Genomic DNA, 27,482 nt, shown 5'->3' on the forward strand with positions numbered 1-27,482 from the left:
CATGTGTTCTCCCCAGGCGTAGTCCGAGGCATCTGTTGTGATGATTTGAGTTGCTTGAGGTACACAGAAAGGGAGACCTGTGTTTATTTGGCATGCTTGAGCCCACCACAAAAATTCCTTCTAAAGGCATGGAATGAGAGGTATAATTGTTTCCAAGCTGTGGCTGTGTTGAGACCGTAAGTTTTTTTAGGTACCATTGAAGTTTCCTCATATGCAGCTTTGCACATGGGATCAGAAGGATGCAAGATGCCATGAATCCCAGAGCCTGCAGGACTTTCCTTGCAGTTAGCCTGGTGAAAGTTGCCATTTTGCAGAAGTACTGAGACAGTTGCCCTTGTTTGTCTGGCATGAGGTAGGCCATCTGGGTGGTTGTATTCAAGCTGGCACCCAGGAAAATTATCTGTTGAGAAGGTATTAGATTTGATTTCTTTTTATTGACTGTGTATCCCAGGTAGTTCAACAGTTTTATTACAAACGCCAGATGCTGCAATAGTATGTCCTTGCTGTCTGCTTGGATCAGGCAGTCATCCAGATATGGGTAGATTTGTATTCCTTGTAGTCTGCAGAAGGCGATTACTGATGCCAGGCATTTCGTAAACACTCTGGGCGCAGTAGATAAGCCAAAGGGCAATGCAGAGAATTGGTAATGGGTTGAAACTGCAAGAAATCTGAGGTATCTTCTGCAATCTTGTCTGATAGGGACATGCATGTATGCCTCCTTGAGGTCCATTGTTACCAGCCAAGACTCCTTGCCCAGCATGGGAAGAAGCTGGTGTAATGTGAGCATCTTGAATTTTGGCACCTGTAGATATGCGTTTTGGATGCATAGGTCTCCAATCTTTGTCTTTCCTTGGTACCAGGAATAGTCTGGAATAAAAACCTTGACCTTGTTCTTTTGCAGGTACCTCTTGAATCGCTTTCATGTCCATGAGAGCGGAAATTTGTCTTTGTGCCTCTGCCCTTTAATTTTGTGGCAGGTTTGTCATGCCTCTCATTTATGGAAGGGTGTGAAAGTGGAACCTGTAGCCTCTGTCTATAATGTCCAGAATCCATTTGTCTTTTGTAACAATATGCCAATTTTTTGAGAATAATGCCAGTTTTCCGCCCAAAGGTGCTGCCAGTAAAGCTTTGCTTGGCAGGTATAGGAGGAAGTCATTGTGTCTGTTTTCTAAATGACTGTGATCTATCTTCTCCACCTCTTGGGGTTGGTGCTTGCCACTGTCTTGCTCTGTAAGATCCTTGAGATTGGCCTCTACCCTTTGGGCATCTGTATCTGCCCCTTTGAGGTCTGTCCGTGGCTGGAAAGGACCAATTTTTTGAAGGCTAGTTTCTGCTGAAACGTGGAGGTAGTACCTGCAGGAAATCTTTCACTGTTTGCATTGATTTCGTTTTTTCCTCCATTTTCTTTAGTACCTCCTCAGCTTTAACACCAAACAATGCATCTTTTTGAAGTGGCGCATCTAATAATTTTGCTTTGACATGATCAGGTAAGGTTTGCTCTTTGAGCCAAGCATGTCTACGTATAACAGACCCCGTAACAGCAGCTCTACATGAGGCCTCTAAAGCATCAAAACCACACTGCAAGGTATGTTTACCCACTTGCTCTGCACCATGCAACAAATCCTGCAACTCTTTCAAATCTGGTTGTTCTGGCTGTGTCATTTTGCTTTTCAACTGAGATAACAAAAACTGTTGGTACTTTAACATATGGAATTGACAGTTTAATGCCCTCATGGTTAAAGTGGCCGAGGTATACACCTTTTCCCCCCACCTTTCTAATGCTCTGGAATCTCTCTCTGAAGGTAATGGGTTTTTAGCAGTAGAGGCCTTAATTCCTTTGGGACCCTGTGAAATAGTTTCTGGGTCAGCAGTATGGCTTTTATATAGGAACTGGTGAGAATCAGGAACCCGGTAATACCGGTCTGGTTTAACAGGAGCAGGAGGTAAAGAATCTGGATTAAGGCTGGCTTCTGTGTACACATCATCCAAAATATCTAAAACAGGAGGGATAGCCAGGGGCCTATGCTGGGGGAGCAGTAGAAATTCCCTGAGCCTTTTCTTGGAATCTGAGTAATCTTGGCCTTCCCAGTGAAAGTGTTCCCTCAATGTATGCAGGGTTTCTCCAAAAGAGTAGTCCTCAGGGGGGGAGACTGAGGGAATAGACTCCTCATCATCAGAGTCTTCGAAAGGGGAATAGGCGTAATCCTGGTCCTCAGAGTGTTCTGAGGTAATAGAAGCCTGATCTGAGGAAGGATAGTCTTCCTCTAATCTGGGTCTTTTGTCAGAGGGGGGTTGAGAACCCCTGATAAGAGAAATCAAATCCTCAGCCATTTTAAGCATCTGCTTTTTAGGCATGGGGCCTTCAGAGGAGGTCTGAGGACCCTGTTTTTTGGTTTTCATGGCTGCTTTAGATTTAGTGAAGGATTTAATAGAAAAGGTGGAAGGCCTGAAGACGCCTTCAGAAATGGCAGGCCTGTCTAAATTCTGAGTTTCCCCGCCAAAAGTGGCGTCGGTATCTGCAGTAGGAATGGGGACCGAGGAGCCAGCGACCTCGGGTACTGAAGTCACCGGTAATGTAGTCTCATCGGTACTCAGGGGCTGCGTAGGCGCCTCGCTGAGAACCGGTAGTCGGCCTAAGCGTGGTCTCAGTAATCAGTGCGGACCTCGGATGTCGGTCCTTATCTTTGCGTCTTTTGCTCAAAACTGGAGTCAGAGTATCCGACATGATATAATTAAATTTTTTGCCAAAATAATGAAGAGCGAACTCCGCCCGGCACTTAATAGTGCACTTGTTGAATCTAGCACAAAAACGGCAGGCCGAGACGTCATGGTCTGGGCCTAAGCAAGGTATACAGAAAGAGTGGAAATCCTTATGCAGTATTTGCTTCCCACATGAAATGCAATTATTAACTTTGTCTGACATCGGTCTGAGGCAAGAAAAGTTTCCCCAATGGGGTACTTAGCTTTAAAGAAGACTTCGGCTGAAATACTTTTGTAAATCTTAGCAGCTGGCCGACCGGCACTTGCGAACTGCTTCTGCTTCGGGCACCGCGCGGCAAGAAAGACTGGGAAAATGGTGTCGGCTGCCTCTTTTATACCCCTGCTGCACTGACGTCAGGGAAGAAGTGACGACAACCGACGCCGGACCTAGACTTTGGAATTCGGCCGACCGAGAACCCGCCTGACGGCAGGATAATCCATCTGTAATGACTGCAGCTGTATGCACGATGAACATCTGGAACATTCCAGAATATCTCCCCCCCATTTGACACTAAGGCTGACTACTACAGATTATCACTACCTCCTTAGATCCACTGACCAAATAGCCTTAGAAGTAGCTCCACTACTACCAACAGATCCATTGACCAAGTAGCTTTGAGAGTAGTTACTCTCAGACACCCAACTTTAGGCTTGCTGTACTGGAGAAGGCTTTTAGAAAGTGTGGCTGCGGTGGTGGTGCTGCAGTAGCGTTGTCACCTCACAGTAAGACGTTGTCCTGTTCAATTCTCAGTTAAAGCGTCTTCTGTGTTGAGACATGCATGAATGGGCGTACCTTCGTTGAAGGTTGTGCGTCAGGGCCGGCAACTCGGCACGTAAAAATCTACTGCCAATCATTAGCAGACCAGAGTTCTGCTGTGGCGACCCCTAACCGGGAAAAGCCGAAAGACACAAACAAACACCTGCAAGCTGGAACTGCATATCAGTCACTACTGGGAAATGCATTAAATGTATTTTCGTTTAAGAAAAATAAACCTCTTGGTTGAGAACACCTACAGGAAGCTTACTAATAACAAACATTTTATGGACAATGGCTGATATTAGCTAGCACTTCGTTCTGTCAGTTTATTTGCATCATTCTCACTTCATTTTTGCCTTATGACAACCTTAACTGATTTTCCTTTCCCAGTGTCACATCAACACAATATGACAGTTGCTAATAAACTTTTATTTGTTTGTAACACTTCTACATACTTAACATTTGGTTTTATACGACACTATCCTGAATTGTGACAGAAAATGGTCTCATTACCTATTCATTTATATAATTAACAGGAAACAAAAATGCATAGAAATGATTTTTACTAATCCATGGAAGAGTATATACTTACGATCGATGTATGGAAGAGAATGAACCAAGACAGCTGTGTCTGCATTTCCCTTATGAGATAACATTTTTGGCATATGGTGTGAAAGGAGTCTGTCTTGGGTGAGACAGTAAAATATTAAGTCTGGGCATATAGGTGAGAAAGGCTGTTGCAGTGAAAATAATGTAGGTACAACCCCCCCCCCCCCAATACCTTTATTGAATTGTCACTTGTGACAGACAAATTTACATTCATATGAAAGTAATCACAGTATAATTAAATATTATACTTCATATATACTGCTATACATCATATGAACTAAGCAACACTACATAAATTATTCAATTTCTGCTCTTTTTTAAACAGGAAACATTTTTATTAAACCATCACTTACTACACAGGCAATCATACATTTACATAAATGAAAGACCACACCAACACAATCTTAGTTGCACACATTTTACATCACAAAGCATACTGACACTCCCAGCTGCAAACATTATATATCACTTATAATCTAACCAATCTTTTTCAGTCAAACATTACATCATTTAAGTCCTTTTGCCTTTTAAACCTCATTCCTCCCTTGTATTTATTGTTTCCACAATTCCCATGTTTTCCTATGTAGTTTGTCCCTACCCTTTTCTAAAGATCTCAACTGTATTCACTACATCTCGTATAGTTGGTTTAGATTTTGATTTTCTAGTAATTGCTTTTTTGGCAGCCACCATTATTAGGCACAGCAAGGCCTTACCATACCTAGGCAATTCCGATTCTATGTCGTAGCTCAGAAAAATCATCTCCCTTGTCAGACCAATCTGCACACCCAACATCTCCGACAGTACATCTTACAGGAATCATTAACATCCGCCAATTCACTGCACTCCCAGAAAATATGGTCCCAATTGCCTCTTTCTTCCCTGTAACACCTCCAACATATGCGGTCTGTTTGAGGAAAAATTCTCTGGAGTCTACTTGGGGTATAGAACTATATATGCAAGCATTTCCAAGCAAACATCCTAAATCTTCTTGATTCGGTTGCAGATTTGGGAGACATACATATATCCTCTCCCATTGTTTCTTTGTGAATTGCTTATCCAGTTTCTCTTCTCAAACCTTTCTAACCTCCTCTGATTCTTATAGTTATCATGCAATATTTTATATGCTGCACTTATTCCTTTTTTAATGGCAGCTCCTGTTCTAGATTCTACTAAAAATTCTACCAAGTGCTGATCTTTCATTTAGGGACTCCCCCCAATTTCTTTCTCTTTGCCTATACTCTGATATTAATCCCAGATTATGAAGACAATCTCTAACATGCACTCCAAATAAATTCTTAGCATCTTCCAATTCTATCATCTTTCCCTCTCTCTACTTATTTGCTCCCAATACCTTGGTTTCTTTGCCAGTTTTCTCCAAAAATTCCAGCCCCCTCTTGTCTATATCTCTAATTGTAGTCGTCCCTATCGGCAGAATATCTTTTCTCCAAGTCCCACGTTTGCTTAGTTCTTAGAATACTTTCTGCAACTTTATAGATAAATTCTGTATGATTACTGTTATTCTCCTTAAAGGCCTGCATCCAAAATCTGTCTCTCCTTGTTTTTTGAGCTGCCCTTCGTTTCATCATCATCCCATTTCACTTTGAAATATAGTTTTCTGCTTGTGCGATGTACAGGAGTCTTAACTGTGTAGCTCTGAAATATCCCTTCATATTGGGTAAACCCAATCTGCCCTGTTCTACTGAAAGAATCAGCTTATACCCCTTGACTCTTGCCATCCTCCCCTCCGAGATAAAGTCCTTCAGCTTTTTATTAATTGCCATCCAAAACTTCTCCTCTAGTTGATAAAAATATGCCTGACCTGTGTATAAAAATAATGGGACTAAAAACATTTTAACTGCTTGTGTCTTGCTATCCATATCTATATAACAAAGCTTCCATTTTCTCAGTTTTTGTATTATCTTTTGTTTAATTTCTTCCCACATATCTTTAGCTGCCACACTAGAAACAATTTTAATCCATAGCTGCGGTGGTGCAGCGGTAGTGTTGTTGCCTCACAGCAAGAGGTTTTCCCATATGATTCGGCTGGAGCGCCTTCTGTGAGGAGTCTGCATGTCCTCCCCACGGTTGAGTGGCCTTCGAAAGACATGCATGAATGGGCGTGCCTTTGTTGAAGGTTGGTCGTCGAGCTGGCACCTCGGCACAATAAAAATCTGCTGCCGATCATTAGCGGACCGGAGTTCCGCTGTGGCGATCCCTAACTGGGAAAAGCCGAAAGTAGAACTCTTAAGTACTTCATTTTATCATGTCCCCATAAATACGGATATTCCTGAACCAATTTGTGTGTTGGTACATAATTTACATCTATTGCCTTTGTTTTAGCTTCATTAATTTTGTATCCTGAAAAGATCTGAAACTGTCTCAAAATGTTCCACAACACTGTAATATCTCTTTCTGGTTTTGTCAGGTATAAAATAATATCATCTGCAAATAAATCCAGCTTTTTGTGACTACCATACCAGTTATATCCTTGAATTTCTGAGTCCCCTATTTTCTTTGCCAATGGCTCTAGATATAATGCAAATAATAAAAGGGAAAGAGGATACCCCTGCCTGGTTGCTCTGCTCAAGCAGAAATTATTAGAGAGGTCTCCACCCACTTTAATTTTCGCCTCCGATTACTCGTATATCCTCCTAATCAACCTTATAATTTTTTCAGGAAATGCAAATGCTTCCATTGCCCTGCTCATAAAGTCCCAGCTACTCTGTCAAATGCTTTCTCTGCATCAAGACCCATCAATAATAATGGTATTTTCTTACACTCTGCTTCCCTCTTGATCATCAGTATTCTGTTAATGTTGTCAAATGTTTGACTCCCCTCCACAAAACTACAATAACCCATATCTATCAGTTCTGGCATTACTTTTGCCATTCTTTTAGCCATTATAGACATGAACACTTTATAACCATGGTTTAGTATTGAAATGGGCCAGTATGAAGCTGAAACTGATGGATCTTTACCCTCTTTAGGTATTACAACTACTACTGCTATCTTCCAGGATGTTGGTACTTCTCTTCCTCTTAAAATACTGTTAAACAAAACCTTCCAGATCTTTATCAATTTTTTTCCTACTAGCTTACAAACTTCCACAGGGATACCATCTTTTCCTGGGGACTTTCCTGTAGATTGGCTATACATTACAACTTTTATCTCATCTCCTCATATCTTAACTGTTAGTAATTGAGCCTCACCTACTTCTAAAACTGGCATATTTCATTCTTCCGTATACATTTCCATTTGTACCTTTTCTTAACTTTCATATTTCTCTGTTTTATTGAGACTATCATAGAATTTCCTAAATACTTCTAATGCCTTTAAAGGATCACTTGTTACCTTCCTTGTTTTAGGCTCCCTAAGTTTGGCGACAGCCCTTTCTACTTTCTGTTGCCTGATTTGTTCTTCTATAAGTTTTTGTGCTCTAGCGTTATTACTGAAAAATAGTTGCTTAACAGCAACCTTTCTAAACTTGTGCATATTATCGAGGTAATCCCTTATTTTCTGTCTAGCATTCTCTAGCTGATCCTGTTCTTGTTCTGTGAGATTCCCCCTATTCTGCAATACTTTAACATTTGTCAGTTCCCATAAATAATTCTTGTTACTTCTTAACCATAGCTCCCTTTGTTTTATTTCCACCATATTTTTAAGCTATACCTTAATTTTTTCCCACTCCCTAGCTATATTTTTAGAAGAAATTTCTATCTAACAGCTTCTGAATAATCTCCACTACCCATTCCTTAAATTCCTCTCCTTTCAACAGATAGGTGGGAAAGCACCAGTGTCTCTTATTTCATACCTGTGCTTTTATTTTAGCCATTACTGCCGCATGATCTGAAATAGTTATTGGGCGAATATCAAGACCTTCAACTAAGTGTACATGTCCCTGTGAAATATTTCTGTCTAGCGTAGCCCAGTTTTTATATCTTGGGAAATACATAAATTCACCCCAAACTTCTATTACTGAATTCACATCTTCCATGCCAAATATTTTCATACATTTCTTCAAATAATCTACCCTCCTTTGTTACATTTCCCATTCTGGGCCCAACGACACATCTTCACTGCTGTAAATCACATTCCAGTTTCCACCTATAAGTAATAGTCCTTGCTGAAAACTGATTATTTCTCCCAGAATTTTGTTAAGCTCTATTTTAGCAGCTTTAGGTGGAATGTAAATACATGCCAGTGTAATCCTCCTCCCTTGCTAGTAGGCCCTTAGTACTAGAAATCTGCCATTATCTTTTTTATCTTCTTCTTCCACTATTGGAGCTCCTCTTGCAATTAATATAAGTATTCCTTTTTCCTTTGTCCCAGGTATTCCGCTAAGTAACCATCCTGAAAACCTTTCTTTATCAAATCCACATGTTTAGTTCTACGTGTGTCTCCTGTAACATGTTGATTGAACTTTTATACAGTTGTTTCCTGTCATATCCATTTCAGCCTATGTCACATCTCCTAATAGGAACAAAAGTCCCAAACTGATAGCCACACTCACAGACTTGAGTTAAACTAAAAAAAAGTTTATTGATGCTAAGACCTGTGGTGCAACCTGTACTTCTACTAAGTGCTGATTGGTTTTGTCTTACCTTTACAGCTCTTCCAGCTGGGAAAACTCCCGGGATACTTTCAGAGAACATTAACTACCTTGGGAAATACCTGAATGCTTTCAGAGAACATTATTTACCTTGGGGAAAACCCCTGAATACTTTCAGAGAACATATCTCCTAGACAATTTATCTTTTCTTTTTTTTTCATCAGCTAATCACTCTCCACCAGATTGTAGCCAGTTTCTCTTCATCAGATTGTCTCCATGGAGACAAGAGAACCAAACAATTTTCACTTTACTACATTGTTTCCATGGCAACATGAAGACCAGCTGCAAAACTGTTACTGAGCATACATGTATTTGCTAGAAAAAAATACTCATAATATTCAATGTTCTTTTTCATTTACTTGCGCTCTCTTAAAGTTTGTTACTAAATCAATCTAAGGTCTTTAATCTAGTCATTACCCCATGCAAGAGTGAGAAAAAGCACATTCATTTTTCTTTTACCATACTTTTTAATCAGGCTTTTTTTACACTGCAGTGCCTACATTTCTTAAAACTGAACAAGAAGAGATAGAGAAGGGAGAAAGGAAAGGAAAGGAAAAACAGAACAGTGGCACCTCTTTACAGTTCCCGTTACACTTAAAATAACTGAAAAAACTTTAGAGTATGTAAAGAAAAAAACACATGCCCCAAAATTACTGTTTATGAAAAAAAATCTTTACTTACAGTTAACTTTCTCCCTCCTCTTCCCCTCCCCAAAGCACTTTTCCGAACATTGACAGGAAGTTGGGCATATGCTTTAGATTCCTCCACAAGTCCAACAAATTCTGAATAGTGGAATAAATTTGCTTATCTTCTGTCTGGTATACAATAAGAAATCTTTCTCCACAAACACTCGGTTGTCTTCCACTTTTAGTAATTTGTCCTTCTGCCACAGTTTTGTCAGAATCAGCTTCTTCTGTTAGTAGGATTGCATCTTTACTATTAAAGGTCTATGTTGCTTTCTTATAGCCAGGTCTGGAGCATACACACAATGTGCCCTTTCAACTAAACTCCTGCTGTGGAATACCAGTCCAGTTGCTAGCATCACACCTGAGCGCTCTGTTCAACTACAGCCTCAGTTCAGGCTTTGTTCCCACTGTATGGCACACCGCTACAGTCATCCCACTCCACAAAGGGGATGTGACTACTGACCCTGGGAACTACCGCCCTATCAGCTTGATGAGCCTGATCTGTAAGGCTATGGAACATATTATTATGGATCTTAGAAATAAGGACATAGGGGACCTTCAAACCCTGGACCCCACGCAGTTTGGGCTTGTGAAGGGCAGATCATGTCTGCTAAATCTGATTGACTTCTTCAAAGTCATCACCAGAGCAGTGGACAAAGGTAAGGCTGTCCACACAGCCTAACTTGATCTAGCCAAAGCCTTTGATACCATCCCACACTCTGGAATCATTGATAGGCTTACTAATCTGGGCTTTAACCCTTACGCCACTAGATGAGTTGCAAACTGGCTCACTGACAGAACCCACATGGTGAAAGTAGCTGACTCCAGATCTGACTATTGGGCAGTTGCAAGTTGAGTCCCACATGGATCTGTCCAGGGTTCTCTTCTGTTCGGGCTCTACTTCTCTGAAGTTCAAGCCAACACCAAGGGACTCTGGTTAACCATATTTGCAGATGACTGCAAACTGAGAGCTATTATTGATTCTCAAGCTGATGTAGACATCCTACAAAAAGGCCTTATGAAGACCAAAGACTGGTGCCAAAACCATGGCCTTAGGCTAATTGCCAAAAAATGCATAGTCATTCCCTTTGGAGAAAACAAGGTGCCCACAAACTACCACATCAAAGGTAGCCCACTTAACTCTGAAGGAGTTAAAAGGGATCTAGGGATACAGGTAGATAAAAACCTCTCAGACAATCATGTTGCCACTGTAGTTAGGAAGTCCTTCTACGTGGCACATCTCATCACAAAAAGGTTCTCATCCAGGAAAAAAAAAGTCATTACCTCTCTCCACTCGTCCCTTATCAGACCCATTGTAGAGTACAATGCCCCATTTGGCATGTATCTCACTAGACACCTCCAACAGCTGGAGAGGCTATAGAAATTCCTCACTAAGAGGATCTTGGGACTCAAAAATGTGCCTTATGCAGACAGACTTAAAAAACAAACTATACTCTGTCTCATATCTCCTACTTAGAGCTGATCTCTGCTCGACATACAGAGCCATGTCTGACCCAGTTTTGCTAGACATGCTTCATCTGAAAAAATCCCAATCCCTCCGTGCTACTCATTCCAAAGACTTCAACCTTATCACATTAAACAGAACCTACTGAAGTGACAGGTTTGTAACCCAGATACTCCCAATTCTCTGGAATAAACTCCCCATTCACGTCAAACAAAGCACCTCACTAGCCCCCTTCAAGAGAAATCTTGATGAGTGAATGGGAAATAGGAAATTCACTCCAGGGATCACTTCAATCACACTGCTAGACAGGGGCAGAGGGAACTAAGTCTGGTAAGCCAGAAGACTTTGAACACTATTGGGCTAGGCTTGCAATGGCTCCAGGGCAGTTAGCCAAGTACTTGCTTATGAACCTATTTGTGCTGTCATAAAATGAATGCAGTCTGTTCCTTCCAGCTTCTCTGGTACAGCTGAAAATCTCAGGTTTTGCCTATTTGCCCTGCCCTCTAATTCTATTATTTTTTGAAACATCTCTTCCTGACCACTCTCATATTCAGCCAGCCTTTTCTTCATTTCGACCTCTGATTTTTGCAGCTTTATCATCTCATCTGAACATCTGTTTAAAGCTTCTTCCATTTTTTCCATGTTGTTCATGTTTACATTCTCCAATAGTGTTTTGTTTATTTAGGAGTCATGTTTGAAGGTTGCATTGCTTTTAGCATAACAGCTGCAGAAATTTCCCTATTTAGTGTTTCTTCCTCACTTTTTGTAGCTGATTTTTTTCCAGGTCTTCTGTATTTCTTTATTTCTGTCATCCAGGCAGTGCACTTACTAGCCAGTTACTGAAATTTACATATAAACAAGTCTACCGTCCTTCTCTGTGGAGTTTCTGTTTTCACATTGGGAGAGCTAGAAATAAGCCGTTACTCAATGTGCAGCCATCTTGGAAGTCTAAGTGCAACGGTCTTGTCTAGATCTGCTGCAAATATAGGATCCAGTAATGGCATCATACAAGCAATGTGACTGTATATCTTAAAGATATGACATGTTAACCATAAAAAAGTCACACAAAGCACTGAAATGACTACTTGCAGAGTAAAATGTAGAAGAAGAAGGATTAAAAAAAAAGATCTGCTAGGGACAGGATGATAGACAGGTACATATAAATATTTACAAATAATGTTTCTGTTATGCTAAGTTCTAATGTTGGGTGCAATACCTTATATTGCCACCTCTTCACTAACGTACATCATTGGAGCTTTACTATTCACCTGAACTACCACATTTTAAAGATGGGTTCAATATATAATTCTGCTTGTTAAGATTTTTTTGAAAAGATCTGCAGCACTAATATACTGCACATCCAGTCAACTTCATTTTAAAGGTCTTCAGCAAAATGTTATTTCTGGTGAAATCTTCAGTTTAAATTGCCAAATTATTGTAATTAAACAGAAAAATTATTTTTTTATATAAGGCATGGTGTATCTGAACAAAAATTAAAACAGAACTTTATCCAGGGCAGCATTACAAACTCTGATGTGGTCCTTGTTATGTATAATACAACTGCCAGGATGGTATTCTCAAATCTGAGTTTTAATCTCACACAGCACTCATTTCAAACAAACCTTACAGTGGCCAATATGATTTGCAGACAAAATCTACTTCTATTAAAATATATTGTTTGACATGCAGTTCATCAAAAGGACTTTTACAAGAGGAATATGTCGCAACTGAGAAAGAAGGGGATGCATCTAGGTATACAGAAGCTACAAATGTGTTAAATCCATAGCTAAGAAAAAGAAGAATGAGATCTTAGGTCAAATTCCTGGCGAGGTAAACAGTTTTGCTCTCACACAAAACAGACATCTGGAACTTCCTGACAGTGGTTAATACAGTACTTGCAACACTAATACTTAGTATCTACTTTTTAAAATACTATATTTCAAGTGATTAGGCATGAGTGCTTACAGCTGCAAGGTCTTCAAAACCTGAGAATGAAATATGCATCGAGAGTTAGGATACACACATTTCTCAACTGTTCAGATTTTCACAGAATGTCCAGATGTTTGCCTCCTATTTTTGGTCAGGTCCTCATAAATTTGAGGTTTTCTGACAAATCACTGTTGACTGAAGTCACTAAATAATGACATAAATTTTCATTTCAGGCTTCATATCTTTCAGAAAATGGATGCTAATAGAAACCATGTTATTCTAACAACTTTAAGTTTAAGAGCAATATTTAAAATCTGTCCCTATTTTTGGCCATTTGTCCCCCCATTATTTTATGCTTTGTCTGGATTTCTTATGCAAAGAGATTGAGAGGTATGGATAAACATCATGTGAGACACAAGTACATTAGACATGATTATTTTCAGTGAGCCTGGATTCATTTCCCATTGCGAAGAAAATCTGTTTTAAACCTGAAACTATCCTGAGGTGTCCTATACTGCCCTCTGCAACAGCTGTTAATACTCTGCATACAGTTTATCCAAGTAAACATTTCTTAACTTAAAATATGCTACTGCAATGTTTTGCAATAAACCTGATTGATTTAGTGTTAGTCTACACAAAGTAGTAGTCCTGCATTACACATAGCATTGTAACTCATAGAAAGTTTGAACTCCATCACTTAGGGTCACTACTAATGCGCCTCCATTGCTCTTACCAGTGCATATCTAAAAGAAAGAGATGGTTTCCCCCAATCAGATTTAACCCAACACCTCCGGCACACAGTGACACCAGCATTACCTAAAAATCAAAGAAAAAAAAAGTGTCAGCACAATGTACAAGACTCTCTACTGCATCTTGCTGGTAATGGATGTCTCAAGACTCAAACTTCAGAACTGTCATGATTCTAGTGATAGCACAAAATAACTGTCAGTAATCAAAATATGATATTCAAGCAGTGAAGTTATAGGGCATGCCATGATAAAACACACACACACACACACACACACACACACACACAAATTTGCAAATGTGTGACCTGGCTGAGAAATCAGCTTGGCCCTATTCACTTGGAAAAATTCCTATTCAGGTTATACAGGAGCACTGAGACTAGTTAGCTACTAACTGGCATGTACAGTACTAGACATGCTACTAGTTGGCAGGTATAGTACTATACACGATACTAGTTGGCAGGTATAGTACTGTTTGTATATCATATTCTACTCTCCACATTGTCATTCACTTATGTTGATCAAAAGAATAACTTTAAAAAAAAACTTGTGTTTTAAATGCAGAACAGATGATGTCTCAGAATAAGACAATCCACTTACAATAAAGATCTTGAAGGTATTCAATACATTAGTTAAGTACTATTTCCCTCCTTTCTTCTTTGCTGACTAGTTTTCTGATTGTAGTCAGGAAGAATAAACTATGTTAATGAGGAAATTTGATGCCCCTTATCCATGTATGGGCAGATGCTTGGTGATTGGGAATATGCTGCTGCATCATAAACACACATTGTCAGTGGTAATGGCTAAAAGAATGCAAATTAATAACTCACTATAGCAAGGTTAGGAGAAACAAAGAATAAAATAAAATTGTATCTGGGGAAATGAGGTTGAAAACAAAACAAAGCAGTGGCTTATCATTTATAAGGAGACAAAAAGTATGCAAGAGCTTATAGCAAGTAAATTGACTGATACATGTACACAAAGGATCTGAAAACAATACAGAAGTGATTAGGTAGAAAACGTGGATAAGATCAGCCAAGGGAAGAAAGCCACTTACAGCACTATGACCAGAACAGGAAGCATTCCTTAATGAAGCTCAAGGAAGTGTGCAGGCACAATTTAGACAGACAATTAGCTCATTCAACAATTTCAGAACACAGATGGGAAAGAAAGCCATGGGATCAGGAGCAGGAAGACATGCAGGGAAATCATTCAGCACAGTGATTAGGAAAATTCCCATATTTCCACACTCCGGGTTCTGAAAGTCATAGTCAGTTAGTTATACAATGCTCTTCAAGTTTGCTTGAAGCCCTCTCACAGATCTTGGCTTACTTCACAATACAGATATGAACATGTGCATATACATCTCTTATTACATGTCCTTTTGCTTGACTGAATGAACTGCAAAAATCATCCCCTGGATTACCTATATCATTTCTCAATTTTACTTACTTTAGGAGTTCCTGTTCTAATCAGACTAGACTCCTGTGGGCTGCTGTTCCCCTACCTTTGTAATAGGAATATGACACTCCAGCTGCAATATCTCAAGAGCAGTACAACCACCGCCACAAATGTGCAGTTGTGTAAGAACTTGCAGTAACAGTGGATGCCCTACTGATCACTGTTGCAAGATTCGAATACTACTGGGTTATACTGACAAGGTAACCTGACGTCCAGTTGGGATACCACAGCCAAAAAAACCTTTACGGTTGCATGTCCAGTGTATGACCCAAGCTTGTGGGTGTAACAGTACATAGTCATAAGTATAAATGTGAGATCCTCAGACTATCATACTGCCAGTCCAAATGCAGGTCTATCACCTGTTCTGTTTGCTCACATGGTCAATGATGTTACCACTGTTTTAACTTACTCAGGTAAATGTCCCGTTAGGGAACCTTCTTTTTTTCTTGTACTTTGGTGTTTAAATCTGTCAGATACCAACAAAGAGAGGGAAGTGTGACTGTGGTAGGCAGATCCCTTATAAGGACTTCCACTCCCAATGCTTTTGTTTTGGGGCTGAACACAACTATAGGAACTGTCAGATTTGTCAGTTATTTGTTCCAAAAACCAGCATACGTCTATTTTCATTAAGTACTTAGAGAACCATGCTTGAAGCTCCTCTCCCAATCCAAAATGGGTGAACCCATGGCATCTGACATCCCAATCATGCCAAAAAAGAAATTCAGAAAGCCTAGGCCTGAACCACCACCTGCACAGTCTGACTTCGATGTACCCACTGAGATGTTGCAGGAACCCACACAGTACACCTGATCACTTCTCAGGCACCCACTAACATGACTCTACCAAAGGCTGCTATGGCATCTTTCATATCGATAAGTCTATTTCTGAGGGACTGGATGGCCTACCTCAAATTCTGATTAGGGAAGGGGTGCATGGAACATTTATTTACAGTTATTTACAGGGCTAGTGCACTGATCAATATCGACCAATTACAGGCTGGACCCACCATGATTTGTGAAACAGCATCACCCCTTCTTTTTACTTCCTTTTCAGGTCCACCTCAAAAAAAAAAAAAGGAGAGGGCATAAAACTTCTTCAGAGGAGGAAGAATCTGATTCAGATGAATGTTTTCTTGTTTATTCATCTCATATTCAGTCTCCAAAACAAATAGCTACAGATGAACAATATACCTAGGCTCTACTGTTGAGGAAATCTCCCTTGAGAAAACCATCAGAGATATGATGCATGATTCTGAATGGGAAGCTAGAAAACTTCTGACATGCAGAAGATATGGTTAAATTTAATGGAGGTAGGAGCTCCCACGTTAGTTCCTGTCCATCCAGTTTTGGAGGCCTTCCTAGATGCATTTACATCCACGTCTGCCTTGCTCGATTCTCAGCCTCCAGTCGCTAAGAGGCCTGATAGATTTTACAAAGTCCGAAATACATATTCAACAATGTCATACTAGAGGGAAATATTTATTGAATTTGGTTTAGTGCTTTTGTGCTCATTCCATTAAGAATTCTTCAAAAAGGGGGCATGGCCAAGGATGAACACAGGATAGCAGCAGATTTCTTCAGCTCCACCAATTTCATTACACTGACAGGAATTAATTACTTAAAAAATTAATTTTTGAAGTAATTTTCTTTCTAAATATGTTTGTTTTATATAGTTCTTGAACTATATCTAAAAAAGAAAGGAAATCTTAACAATATTCCTGTCAGAAATCACTTTGGAAATTTTCCTGTCAGTTTATTAGTCTGAAATGAGTTCCAGTAAGACAAATTCTCAAGACTCCAGCATCAAGAAAGAACTTCAGTCTCTGATAAATATAATCCAGCAACTTACTGCTAAGATGGATAAAATGGATACTAAAATAGACACCTTCATAGAAAAAACTACAAAACAAATAGACTTGTTACATATAGATCTGCAACAACAGAAGATCCAGATGACAGGCATAGAAGAAGTTGTGAATGACATGGAAAATAGACTACAAGAAGAGGAAATCAACATTGAGTTTCTGCTGAAACAAAATACACATTTACAAACAAAGCTGGATGACCTGGAAAATAGATCTAGGCGCAATAACATTAGGATTTTTGGACTGCCAGAAAATATTGAAGGTAACAATATTACTTCTTTTTTAACAACATGGCTCCCTAAAACTTTAGACTTACCAGAAGCATTCTCTTTTGGTATCGAAAGAGCACAAAGATCTAAAGCTAATACTAACTCTAACAAAAACTATCCTAGATCAGTTATAGTTAGATTTCTATCATCTTTTGATAAAGAGATGGTTCTTAAATCTGCTTGGGCTAAAGCTCCTGTTAAGATTAATGAGACAACTGTGCGTTTTGACAATGACTATTCTTCCATGGTAATAGCTAAAAGAAAAGTTTTTCTGCCACTAATAAGGGAGCTTAAAAAAGCACAGTTTAAAACATACCTTCCGTTTCCTGCCAAGCTTAAAATCTTCCTTCCTGATGGTCCCAAAATTTTCGATGACTTAGACTCTGCCTTACTGTTTATCAAAAAAAATAAGATTTTGGATAAAATAGAAGAAATGGAATGGGCTAGTCCTTCATTAAAGAGACTGGCAACTGAAACTTCGTGGAAGACTTCAGAGAAGAAGAAGAGACTAAAAAACAAATGATCTGTTCTATGTTTTTTCTCTCATCATTTTATTTCATTATTAATCTTTTTAAATATAGTTCCTGCATTTCCAAGAAGCAACAAATATTTTGAAAAGATTTAATCAAAGTTATTCTCTGTGTGCAAAGAAATGTTTTGTTTCATAACTAGTCAAAATATCTGGAGATTTAATGGCAAGTTGTGATTCAACTTGTTTCTCTTTCTGAAAAGGAGAAGTAAGGTCAGTAATTTGTTACATTTTTTTCTTTATCTTTTTTTTTCTCCTCTTCTTCTTTTCTTTGTTTAAAAATGACATTCTATTTAGATTATGTAGTGGGTAAAGGGTGGGGAGGGCAGGGAGAGAAGAGTAATGAAAATATGATTAATAGAATAATAACATATTTATTCCTTGTAAAAGTTTATATGTTCTTCAAATGCTATTCCTAATTATACTTTCTTGATTACACTGCTTATGCTTGTTTGTAAATAATCTGTCATGCTTTAACTAATAATAATTAGAACTGAATAATAGTAAATAATATGTTTTATTTTTAACTCTATTAATATAAACAGTAAGTAATATTCCATTGTATATACTTCTTATAGCTTTCTCTTACATTTTTTTTTATTTCTGCCTTACACCCTTTTACTTTCTACTCTCTTTTCTTTTCTTTATTAATATATAGAAATGCTTTTGATCATATAGACACAGTAAATAATAAGATTTGCATAAAAATTGAGTTGGGACAAAATATTGAGTTTTATTACTTATTAATAATTTTGGGCTTAATTTCACTTAGATAGAGGTTGTAATAACCTGTAAAATACATTGTGAAGGTTTTGTCATGTTTAGATGCATTTACACTGCTAAATGAATGTTTATCACTAGTTTTTAATAAGTTTCCCGCCAAAATGTTAAGAGAGACAATCTGGGATGTGGGCTGTCTCATGCACAGTGTCCATGAGCTACTTCAAAAGCTTCAACTCTCAGAATTCTCACAGAGAAGCTGAAAGCAGCTAGTCTCACCTTTGACCTAGATATCACACTGACACATCACAGATTCAGCAATGACACTCTACCAGGAAATAGAAATGATGCAAATGCGACTATGTGAAGGAAAATGAACTCTAACATCTAAATGTGAGTTATTTTATATAATTACTTAAATATCTATGTTATAATTCATAAAATATGTCAGTTATAATGAGTTTAAAGGATACAGTTTCTTGTAGTAAGTAAATGTCTTATTTCAGAAGGCATAGAAAATGAAACATTTATTCAAGTGTTTTTGAAAATCTACTTAACAGCAGCTTAATAATCTGTGTTAAAAACTTATGTTCCAAACATATACATTACTATAACTCATTTAATTCATCTGATTGACAAGCATAAATAATTTTATAACTCTATACTGGAAGAAATTGTCATGTGATATATTTTAAAGCAGTAGTATAGCATGGTTGTAAAATCTGGTTACTAAAATGTGTTTGCTGTGCATTATTTTGTATAAAGCAGACAGATTTATTGTAGGGACAGCAAGTAAGATGGTGCTCAGTAAGGACACAACTCAGTGAGATCAGATATATATATATATATATATATATATATATATATATATATGTGTGTGTGTGTGTGTGTGTGTGTGTGTGTGTATGTGTGTGTGTATGCATATGTATATATATATATATATATATATATATATATATGTGTGTGTGTGTGTGTGTGTGTATATATATATATATATATATATATATATATATATGTGTGTGTGTGTGTGTGTGTGTGTGTGTGTATATATATATATATATATATATATATATATATATATATATATATATACATATGTGTGTGTGTGTGTGTGTGTGTATATATATATATATATATGTGTATATATGTGTGTGTGTATGTATATATGTATATAAGTGTTTCTGAGAATCTGCATAACTATGCAGTATGATTTATAACAATTTCTATGAATACAATATTTTATTCTATTGACAATAATGAGTTTGAGTAAATGCTCATATACAAGCAATTCAAGGTTTTTGGAAGCTGTTAATTGCATTTACATGACAGAAAATAGATGCATCTTAATATATGTAATGTCTGAATCATATTAGCCAAAGTTTTTGATTTAAATGAATGTTAGAACTTATTTTTCTCTCCTCTTGATTTCTAACATCAAGATTATTTGAATGCTATTTGAATACAAGTGTTTTATATTACATGGATGTATATAGTAGTATGAACAGTTTAAAAAAAAAAAAAAAAGTTTATTTTAGTTTATATGATGCTGTTTTACCAAATGTGTAGTCTTGTCTTGCTAGATAATTGAACTGAAAACTGTTAACCTCAGTTAAATATAACTAGTATTAAATTGATAAGGTGGTAGCTGAGGTACTGCTGCTTAGGGTAGGGGGTTAACTTGAGTGGTAAATACTACTCTAAGTTGGAGTTTATAACTCCAGGCTGGATGCAAGGTTTAATCCTTACACTATTTTCACTTGTTCATTGTTATTTGTATATAGTTTTGACATCCACAATATATTTTGTACATTCATTGTCACTACAAACAAAATTGAATCCTATACGAAATCCCATAAGAGATTCAATAAATACAACTATATTTAAAGGTACACCTAAAGGAGGAGATGTAACATTACTTATCTTGTTATTTGTTATTTTGATCATAAGATTCTTAAGTTTTAAAATGCCAAATGACATCTTTAAAAGGAATTTCTTTAAACATTAATGGATTGAATAATCCATGTAAAAGGGCAAGCCTAATAAGATACATTAATTTACATAAGGCCAACTTAGTCTTCCTGCAAGAAACCCATCTCTTGAAAAAGATATTGATAAACTAGCCACAAACAAATATACAGTATTGGCTAGTTCAGAGCACACTCAGAAAAAAGAGGAGTGGCTATTTTATGGAATAAAAGTATGCCCATTCCTAAAACCATTAAGTCTTATCAGGATGACAAAGGAATGTTTTGTATGGTTACAATACAAATTAATGGGAAGACTTACACTTTAATTAATGTATATTGGATACCTGGAATTGGTATTAATACAGTGAAACATCATCTTGATAAGATCATATCATTCTCTATAGGAGATATTATTTTAGCTGGTGACTTTAATTGTATACTACATGAAAGTGATACTACCACTATAGGAAAATAAGAATTACATCTAATGCAAAACATTTAAATGATTTTGCCAATTCTTATCATTTGAATGATATTAATAATCAGATAGATTCAAAATCATTACCATACACCTTTTTTCTAACAGATACAAAACTTATTCAAAAATAGATAGGGTCTATTTCTAACCAGATGGTAACAGATTTAATTAATTCCAAAATCATTTCATGTCCTATATCTGATCATAATTCAATTGTTTTGAATTCATGATAAAAATACTCATAATGTTCAGATCAAAAGGATACCAGCATACTTAACTCAACTAAAAGACTATAAAGAATATATACTTTCAGAAGTAAAACATTTGTTAGACATAAATAATACTCCTGAAGTCTCCATTGTTTATGTTTGGGATGCCTTAAAATCATATCTATATGGACAAAGTATCAGATGGTATAATAATAAAAGGAAATCTTGGGATAAGGAATTGTTAGATATTCAAAGTAAATTAGACTCTTATAAACATAATAATAAAGAAAATATTATGGACAAGAAAGTTATTGAAGAAATAAACAAACTAAATGAGAAATACAAAGAAATTTTAACTCATAAAGTTAAAATAACTTTAGAAAAATACAAGTTTTTGTTTTATTCAATAAGCCCCAAATACTTACACAGACTTAAAAATAAAACAAAAAGGTTGAATAAACAAAACCATATCAAAGAAATCTTTGCTCTAAGGAAAAAGAAGAATGTTTCTAGTATACCAGAAATACTAGATGAATTTAGAAATCACTTTCACAAAATTAACCATAATAACATTAACATGGAACCTAAAGATAAAATAAAGGAGTTTATAACCACAAACATGAATAAAAAGCTTAATAAACAACAGATTAAACTATTGGAGAAAAGTATTTCATATACAGAGGTTATTACACAAATAAATAAGCTTAAATCAAACAAAGCACCGGGTAATGATGGTATTATACCAGAGATATATAAAATCCTTTCTAAAAGTACATATTCATTAATACATAAGGTTTTTATTTTGGCCCAAACTGAGTTAATAACCCCCCCCCATCTTGGCAATATACATTTATTTCGCCAATTTTAAAACCTAATAAAGATCCAACTAGATGTTCTTCATATCGGCCCATCTCATTACTTAATGTTGATTATAAAATGTTTATGAGTATCTTTGCTGATAGATTGAAGACAATCATTCCTGGCATTATAGATATAGATCAGACAGGCTTCATTGTAAATAGAAATACTTTTGATAATATAAGAAGAACTTTAACATTAATAGATTTTGCAAATAGGAAAAAGAAAGATTTAACACTTATTAGTCTTGATATAAGTTCAGCATTTGATTCAGTAAGTTGGGACTATCTGTTTACCTTAATGAAGTGCACAAAATTCTCAGATGCATTTGTAAATCTAATTGAGCATTTATACAAAGGAACGTTGGCTTATATTAAGGTAGGAACATATGTTTCACAAAAAATACCCATTCTTAAAGGTACAAAACAAGGATGTCCACTTTCTCCACTATTATTCACTTTAGTAATGGAGCCTTGGGCTAATTTGATCAGAAACAGTACTGACATAGAGGGTTTTGAAATAGATGAAAATACAACATCCAAAATTCAACTTTTGCAGATGATGTTCTAATTACATCAGCAGGATCTAATTCTTCTATGCAGTCTCTATTTGATAACATGATGAATTTTAAAAGTATTTCTGGTTTAATATTCAATGAAGAAAAACTAAAATACTACCTATATATACACGAAAAATATTCTCATTAGTGATTTTACTAAATATGTACCCAATTCAGGTCAGATAACTTATTTAGGTATAATACTATCTAAAGATATTAAATCTATTATATATAATAATTATAATACCTGTTTTCTTAATATACAAAATCTTTTAATACCTGGAATAATATGTTTTTACTATGGAGGAGAGACTTACAATTATTAAAATGATAATATTCCCCAAGATTTTATATTTAATACAATCAATAATACTTCCACCTACAAAAATAATTATCAAGAAACTGAATACACTAATGTTAAATTTCCTATGGGCACCTAATAGACCCAGGATTGCATTAAAGAAACATACTAATAGCTGGTCTCAAGGGGGTATTTCTTTTCCAGACTTTAATTTATATACTATCTCTTCTATTGTAAAAGTTATTACTTTATTAATAGATCAGTCATATGTCGCAAAATGGAAAGATTACTGGGAGCTAATTAGTATGCACTTCATGAAAATCTCCTTAACACATAAAAATATGATTGTAAATAACTCCATGTTATGGTTACTAAAGGAATTTTGTACTTCACCTATAATACCTAAACATATGGTTTGTTACCCATTAAATATTATTATTAGTTATCGTAACTTTATATTCATGCACCCCTAAGTATAGGGAATGGAATTTTATTGTATTCCCTATAATGTATACTCAGGGTATGCTTTTGTCATCTACTTCTGAAGGAACTCATTTAGCTATAGATAATGATCTAAAGTACTGGTATCAGTTAATATCTGATAATAAAGTTAAAAATCTAGATTTCTTAAAACAAGAATTTGATCTAAGAGAAACTTGCTGGTTAGAGGTTCAGACCTTTAGACAACATCTCATTAATAAAATAGATCTAATGTCTATAACAGTTAAAGAATCTATTCCAACACTGATTGATTACTTGATATTAAATTTACAACTTAAAGTTTCTGATAAAGGTAAACTTTCATACATACATAAAATTATCAGACAAGAAACTTTTTACAGTGTAGATTCATACTGGAATTATTTCACTTCTATTAATGGGGACCCACCAAATCAACAAGATAAACAATATATATTGGAATCTGCTTATAGAACTATGTCTTCCATTGTCTGGAGACTTTATACATGGAAATTTTACATAGATCTTTTATACACCTTTGATAATGAATAAAATAAATAATAAAGATAATTTATGTAAGAGATGTAATGTAGAAATTAATGCTGACTGGGCTCATATGTTTTATGACTGTATAAAATTGAAAGAATACTGGAAGTCAATTAATGAATTTTGCAGGCTCTTTTTACAGATAATTTCCTTATTTCTAAATCTCTTATATTATTCAACACACCTGTACCTCAAAGTGTTAAAAAGGTTAAGCTTCCCTTGTTATGGTCTATTCTAGCAGTGGCTAGGAAAATAATAACTAGAAATTGGATTTCAGATACACCTCCTTCGTTCAATGAATTTAAAAATGTTATGAATAAAGTGTGCCATATGGAAATAAACACAATTAGGACAAGAACAAATAGAAAAACATCTTATTATATTGTATGGGATAATTTACAAAATTTTTTTAAAAATTTTAATTTCAATAGCATGGTATTTTAGTTTAATTAATTGATCTGATTGTAGTGGATGTCTTTGTAAATACTTTAGTTGTTTTGTTGAATATTATAATAATACCTATTTTTAATTACTTGTATAAAATTGTTATGATATTTCTCTTATATGTTAAAACAATAAACCTGTTTTGAAAAAAGAATTCTTCAAAAACTTCTAAAACACACATACAAGCTATGTACATCATTCAAATCACATTACTAATTACTCCTCATTTATTATAATCACATTATTAATTAAACAATATCTTTTAATGTCAGGATTCACGATGTAACAATCTGCCTTGAGAATGGGACTGCAATTATGAGAATATTAATGAGGTCATGCAGAGTTTAAGATAACATACTTTTTGGTGATCAGTTTAGCTGCCAAAGAATAACAAGAAAAACTCCTGCATATCTCGATGTTTTGGGGTCAAGGTATATTGTAAAGAGCAATGCATGTTACAAGGCATTACTTAATATGCAACAAAGTGAAGCCATGGACAAAAAATTCTTAAAGACATGTTCTTTGCATCTGTGGAGGAGTAGGTTATTTGGTTAAAAATAATATACGTACTTGTATAGAAGCAAGCATAATTTTTGTAGTATTTTCTTTTCCAAAAACAGAAACATACCTGTGGTCCCTTAGGGTTTGTGTTGAATTCATCTACCAGATCCATTCTCATTTTAGGATTAACTGAACCATCAATCGTTGCATAGGTATAGCCATATTTTTTCAGATGAACTGCAACAATACTCAGCATACTTGTCCACTGTGACACTATCACACTAAGACACAGAAAAAAAACATATATTTTACTATACACATAGTCAACTGACTGACTAATGACAGATGAGTAAAAAAACAGATAACACTAGTATCCAAGATGCTAGACCAGGCTGCTCTTTCAAAGAAAAATATAAAAAAATATTTTAGAACATTTCCAAGCATCATATCTTTACGATCCTTCTTAGTCCTACTTTACTTTCAGCTTTTGTATAACCACAGTTTAGCAATTCAGCAAACCATTACAGGATCAAAGAATTCATACCACTTTAAAGGAAGCATAGAAAGAAAACTATTCATTTTGCTCTCTTTTTTTCCACTATAACACTAGATAAAAAAGCAGAACTGGTACTGTGCGTAGAATTAATAAATCAATATAAAAAGGCACTGCAGAGATAATTCCTTCAGAGCTTTAGTCTCTTTTTAATCAAAGACTTATTCAGAATAAAATCCACTCACACAAACTATTAAGTATTAATGTAAGCCAGAAAACATCTTAGCTTTGGATGCCAAAAAAGCATTTGAGACACTGTGTTGAGAATTTATGAAGAGATCCACTGATGCATTTGGGGTTCCCACAAACTGTCAGCATTAATATTTAACATCCATGGAGGAGCTCAATCTAGGGTGAAAAGAGGCAATGAGCTGTGTAAAGTGCTTAGTCTTACAAAAAGGAACTAGGACAGGTTGTCCATTTTCACCATTACTCTCCGATTTATATTTAGAGCTGTTATCCAGGGATGCAAGACAATCAAACATAACTGTATATAAATCGAGAAATACTAACATGAAAATAGCCCAATCCAGAACACAATTTTTTTTTTGATAAATTGAAATATTTTAAAAGAATGACAAGACACATAGCAAATAAAGCAAAAACAAAAGCTATAGTAATGCACTATGTTCCAAGCACATGGTTTGGTACTCAGCTTCTCCTTTTTGTGGGGTTATGACAGGATGAGATACTTGGAAATTTAGTTGAAATGACATGTTGAGCAAGCAGCTAAAGATATGTGGGGAAAATGCTCAAAAGATTAAAAGCAAGACTGGGGAAATGTATTTATGGACATCAATCAATAACAATATACAAATGATTAAGATGTTTTTGGCCCCATTGGTTCTTTATGTAGGTCAAGCTTATTTGAATTAACCAACAGGTCAAATATAGAAAAATATCAAAAAGAAAATTAAGTAATTTCTTTGGGGCAACAAAAGAGGTAGTGCAATGGGAAAATTTAATATTGACAAAGGAACAAGGTGGTATGGGTCTTTCAGATACGGAGGCAAATTATAAGGCCACGTAACTTAGATTAAAAAATTTGATCCAGGATACGGAATATATGCCCAGATGAAAACACATGATAGGTATAATGCATATGATAAGGATAAGAGAGTATCATGTGAGCATTTTAGCAGATTTAGGAAATGACTATAGAGAACATTATGTACAGCCTTATACACATAATGGTATTAAGAAGCGAAAAATAGAATAATGCCAATAGGTTATGTTATATATAATAATAAGAAAGACGCAGGGGAAAATGTAGTGAGTATCTGGAAAAGAAAGAACAAAGAAACAAGATCTGGGGATGTTAAAAGGCGATGAATTAATAAAACAGAATGAAGCTATACAAATGTTTGGGTACTGAATTCAGATCACTTTGTATATACAGGTCTATAGCGTTCAAGGAAGATAAGTGGAGGTTGGATAGTAACTTTGTTAAACCACAAATAGCAGAATTTCACAGCAAGAGTTCCCCAGTTCGATACTTGGCTGGGGTACCTTCTGTGCAGAATCCTCCCTGTGTTCATGTGGGTTTCCTCTGGGTGCTTTGGTTTCCTCCACATTCCAAAGACATACAGTTGGTGGACTGGACACTCTAAACTGGCCATAGGTGTGACAGTGCAAAGAACTAATGTGGCAGGTCTAGCCTCCCTGAGGTGTAAACCTTGGCTCTAGATGATTGTCACTGTTGAAGTGACACCCTAACCCCATCTGCAGAAATGGGAAAAGGGGTTATGGATGGATAACTGAAGACAGAACATAAATAGCAAAGCAGGAGAGAGTAATAAGTAGGGCATTCAAGACAAGATTTGAAAAGACTACACAGTATTAAGGTAAAAGCATGGAGTGAATGTTAAAATAAAGACACTAGAGATGATTAGTAGAAGGAAATATGTTGTAATCACATATATGCAAATAAATTAAGTTTAAATTTTGTGTACGGAAATGTTTGTACAAGTATTTCTATAGCCCTATAAGACTTGAAAATATTTCCACAGTTCCACAGACAAGACACGTCACAAATGTGATAGTTCAGAAAGATGTTCATGGGAGCGGCATATATTTTGACAATGTACGGAGTTGTGTCAGAATAAAACATGATTTGAGTAATAGGCTATTATACTTGGAAGAGAATGTAACACGCTCAGTATAGAGATGTTTTTGTTGTTGGTTTGAAATAATGTACTAAAGA

General features: G+C 36.0%; 1 protein-coding gene across 1 annotated transcript in view; it reads right to left on the bottom strand.

The window, feature by feature from the left end:
* The window catches only part of TTF2 (transcription termination factor 2), a 618,261-nt gene that overhangs the window by 48,205 nt on the left and 542,574 nt on the right, over nt 1–27,482 (bottom strand). Inside the window, exons 9-10 of the mRNA XM_044071547.1 lie at nt 24,854–25,007; nt 13,549–13,631 (exon numbers count right to left, since the gene is read on the bottom strand). Coding sequence (XP_043927482.1) covers nt 13,549–13,631; nt 24,854–25,007 — 237 coding nt within the window. The remainder of the gene's footprint in view (nt 1–13,548; nt 13,632–24,853; nt 25,008–27,482) is intronic.

Source organism: Protopterus annectens, chromosome 5.part0, assembly GCF_019279795.1.
Source record: "Protopterus annectens isolate FY-2018-M chromosome 5.part0, PAN1.0, whole genome shotgun sequence".
NCBI lineage: Eukaryota > Metazoa > Chordata > Ceratodontiformes > Protopteridae > Protopterus > Protopterus annectens.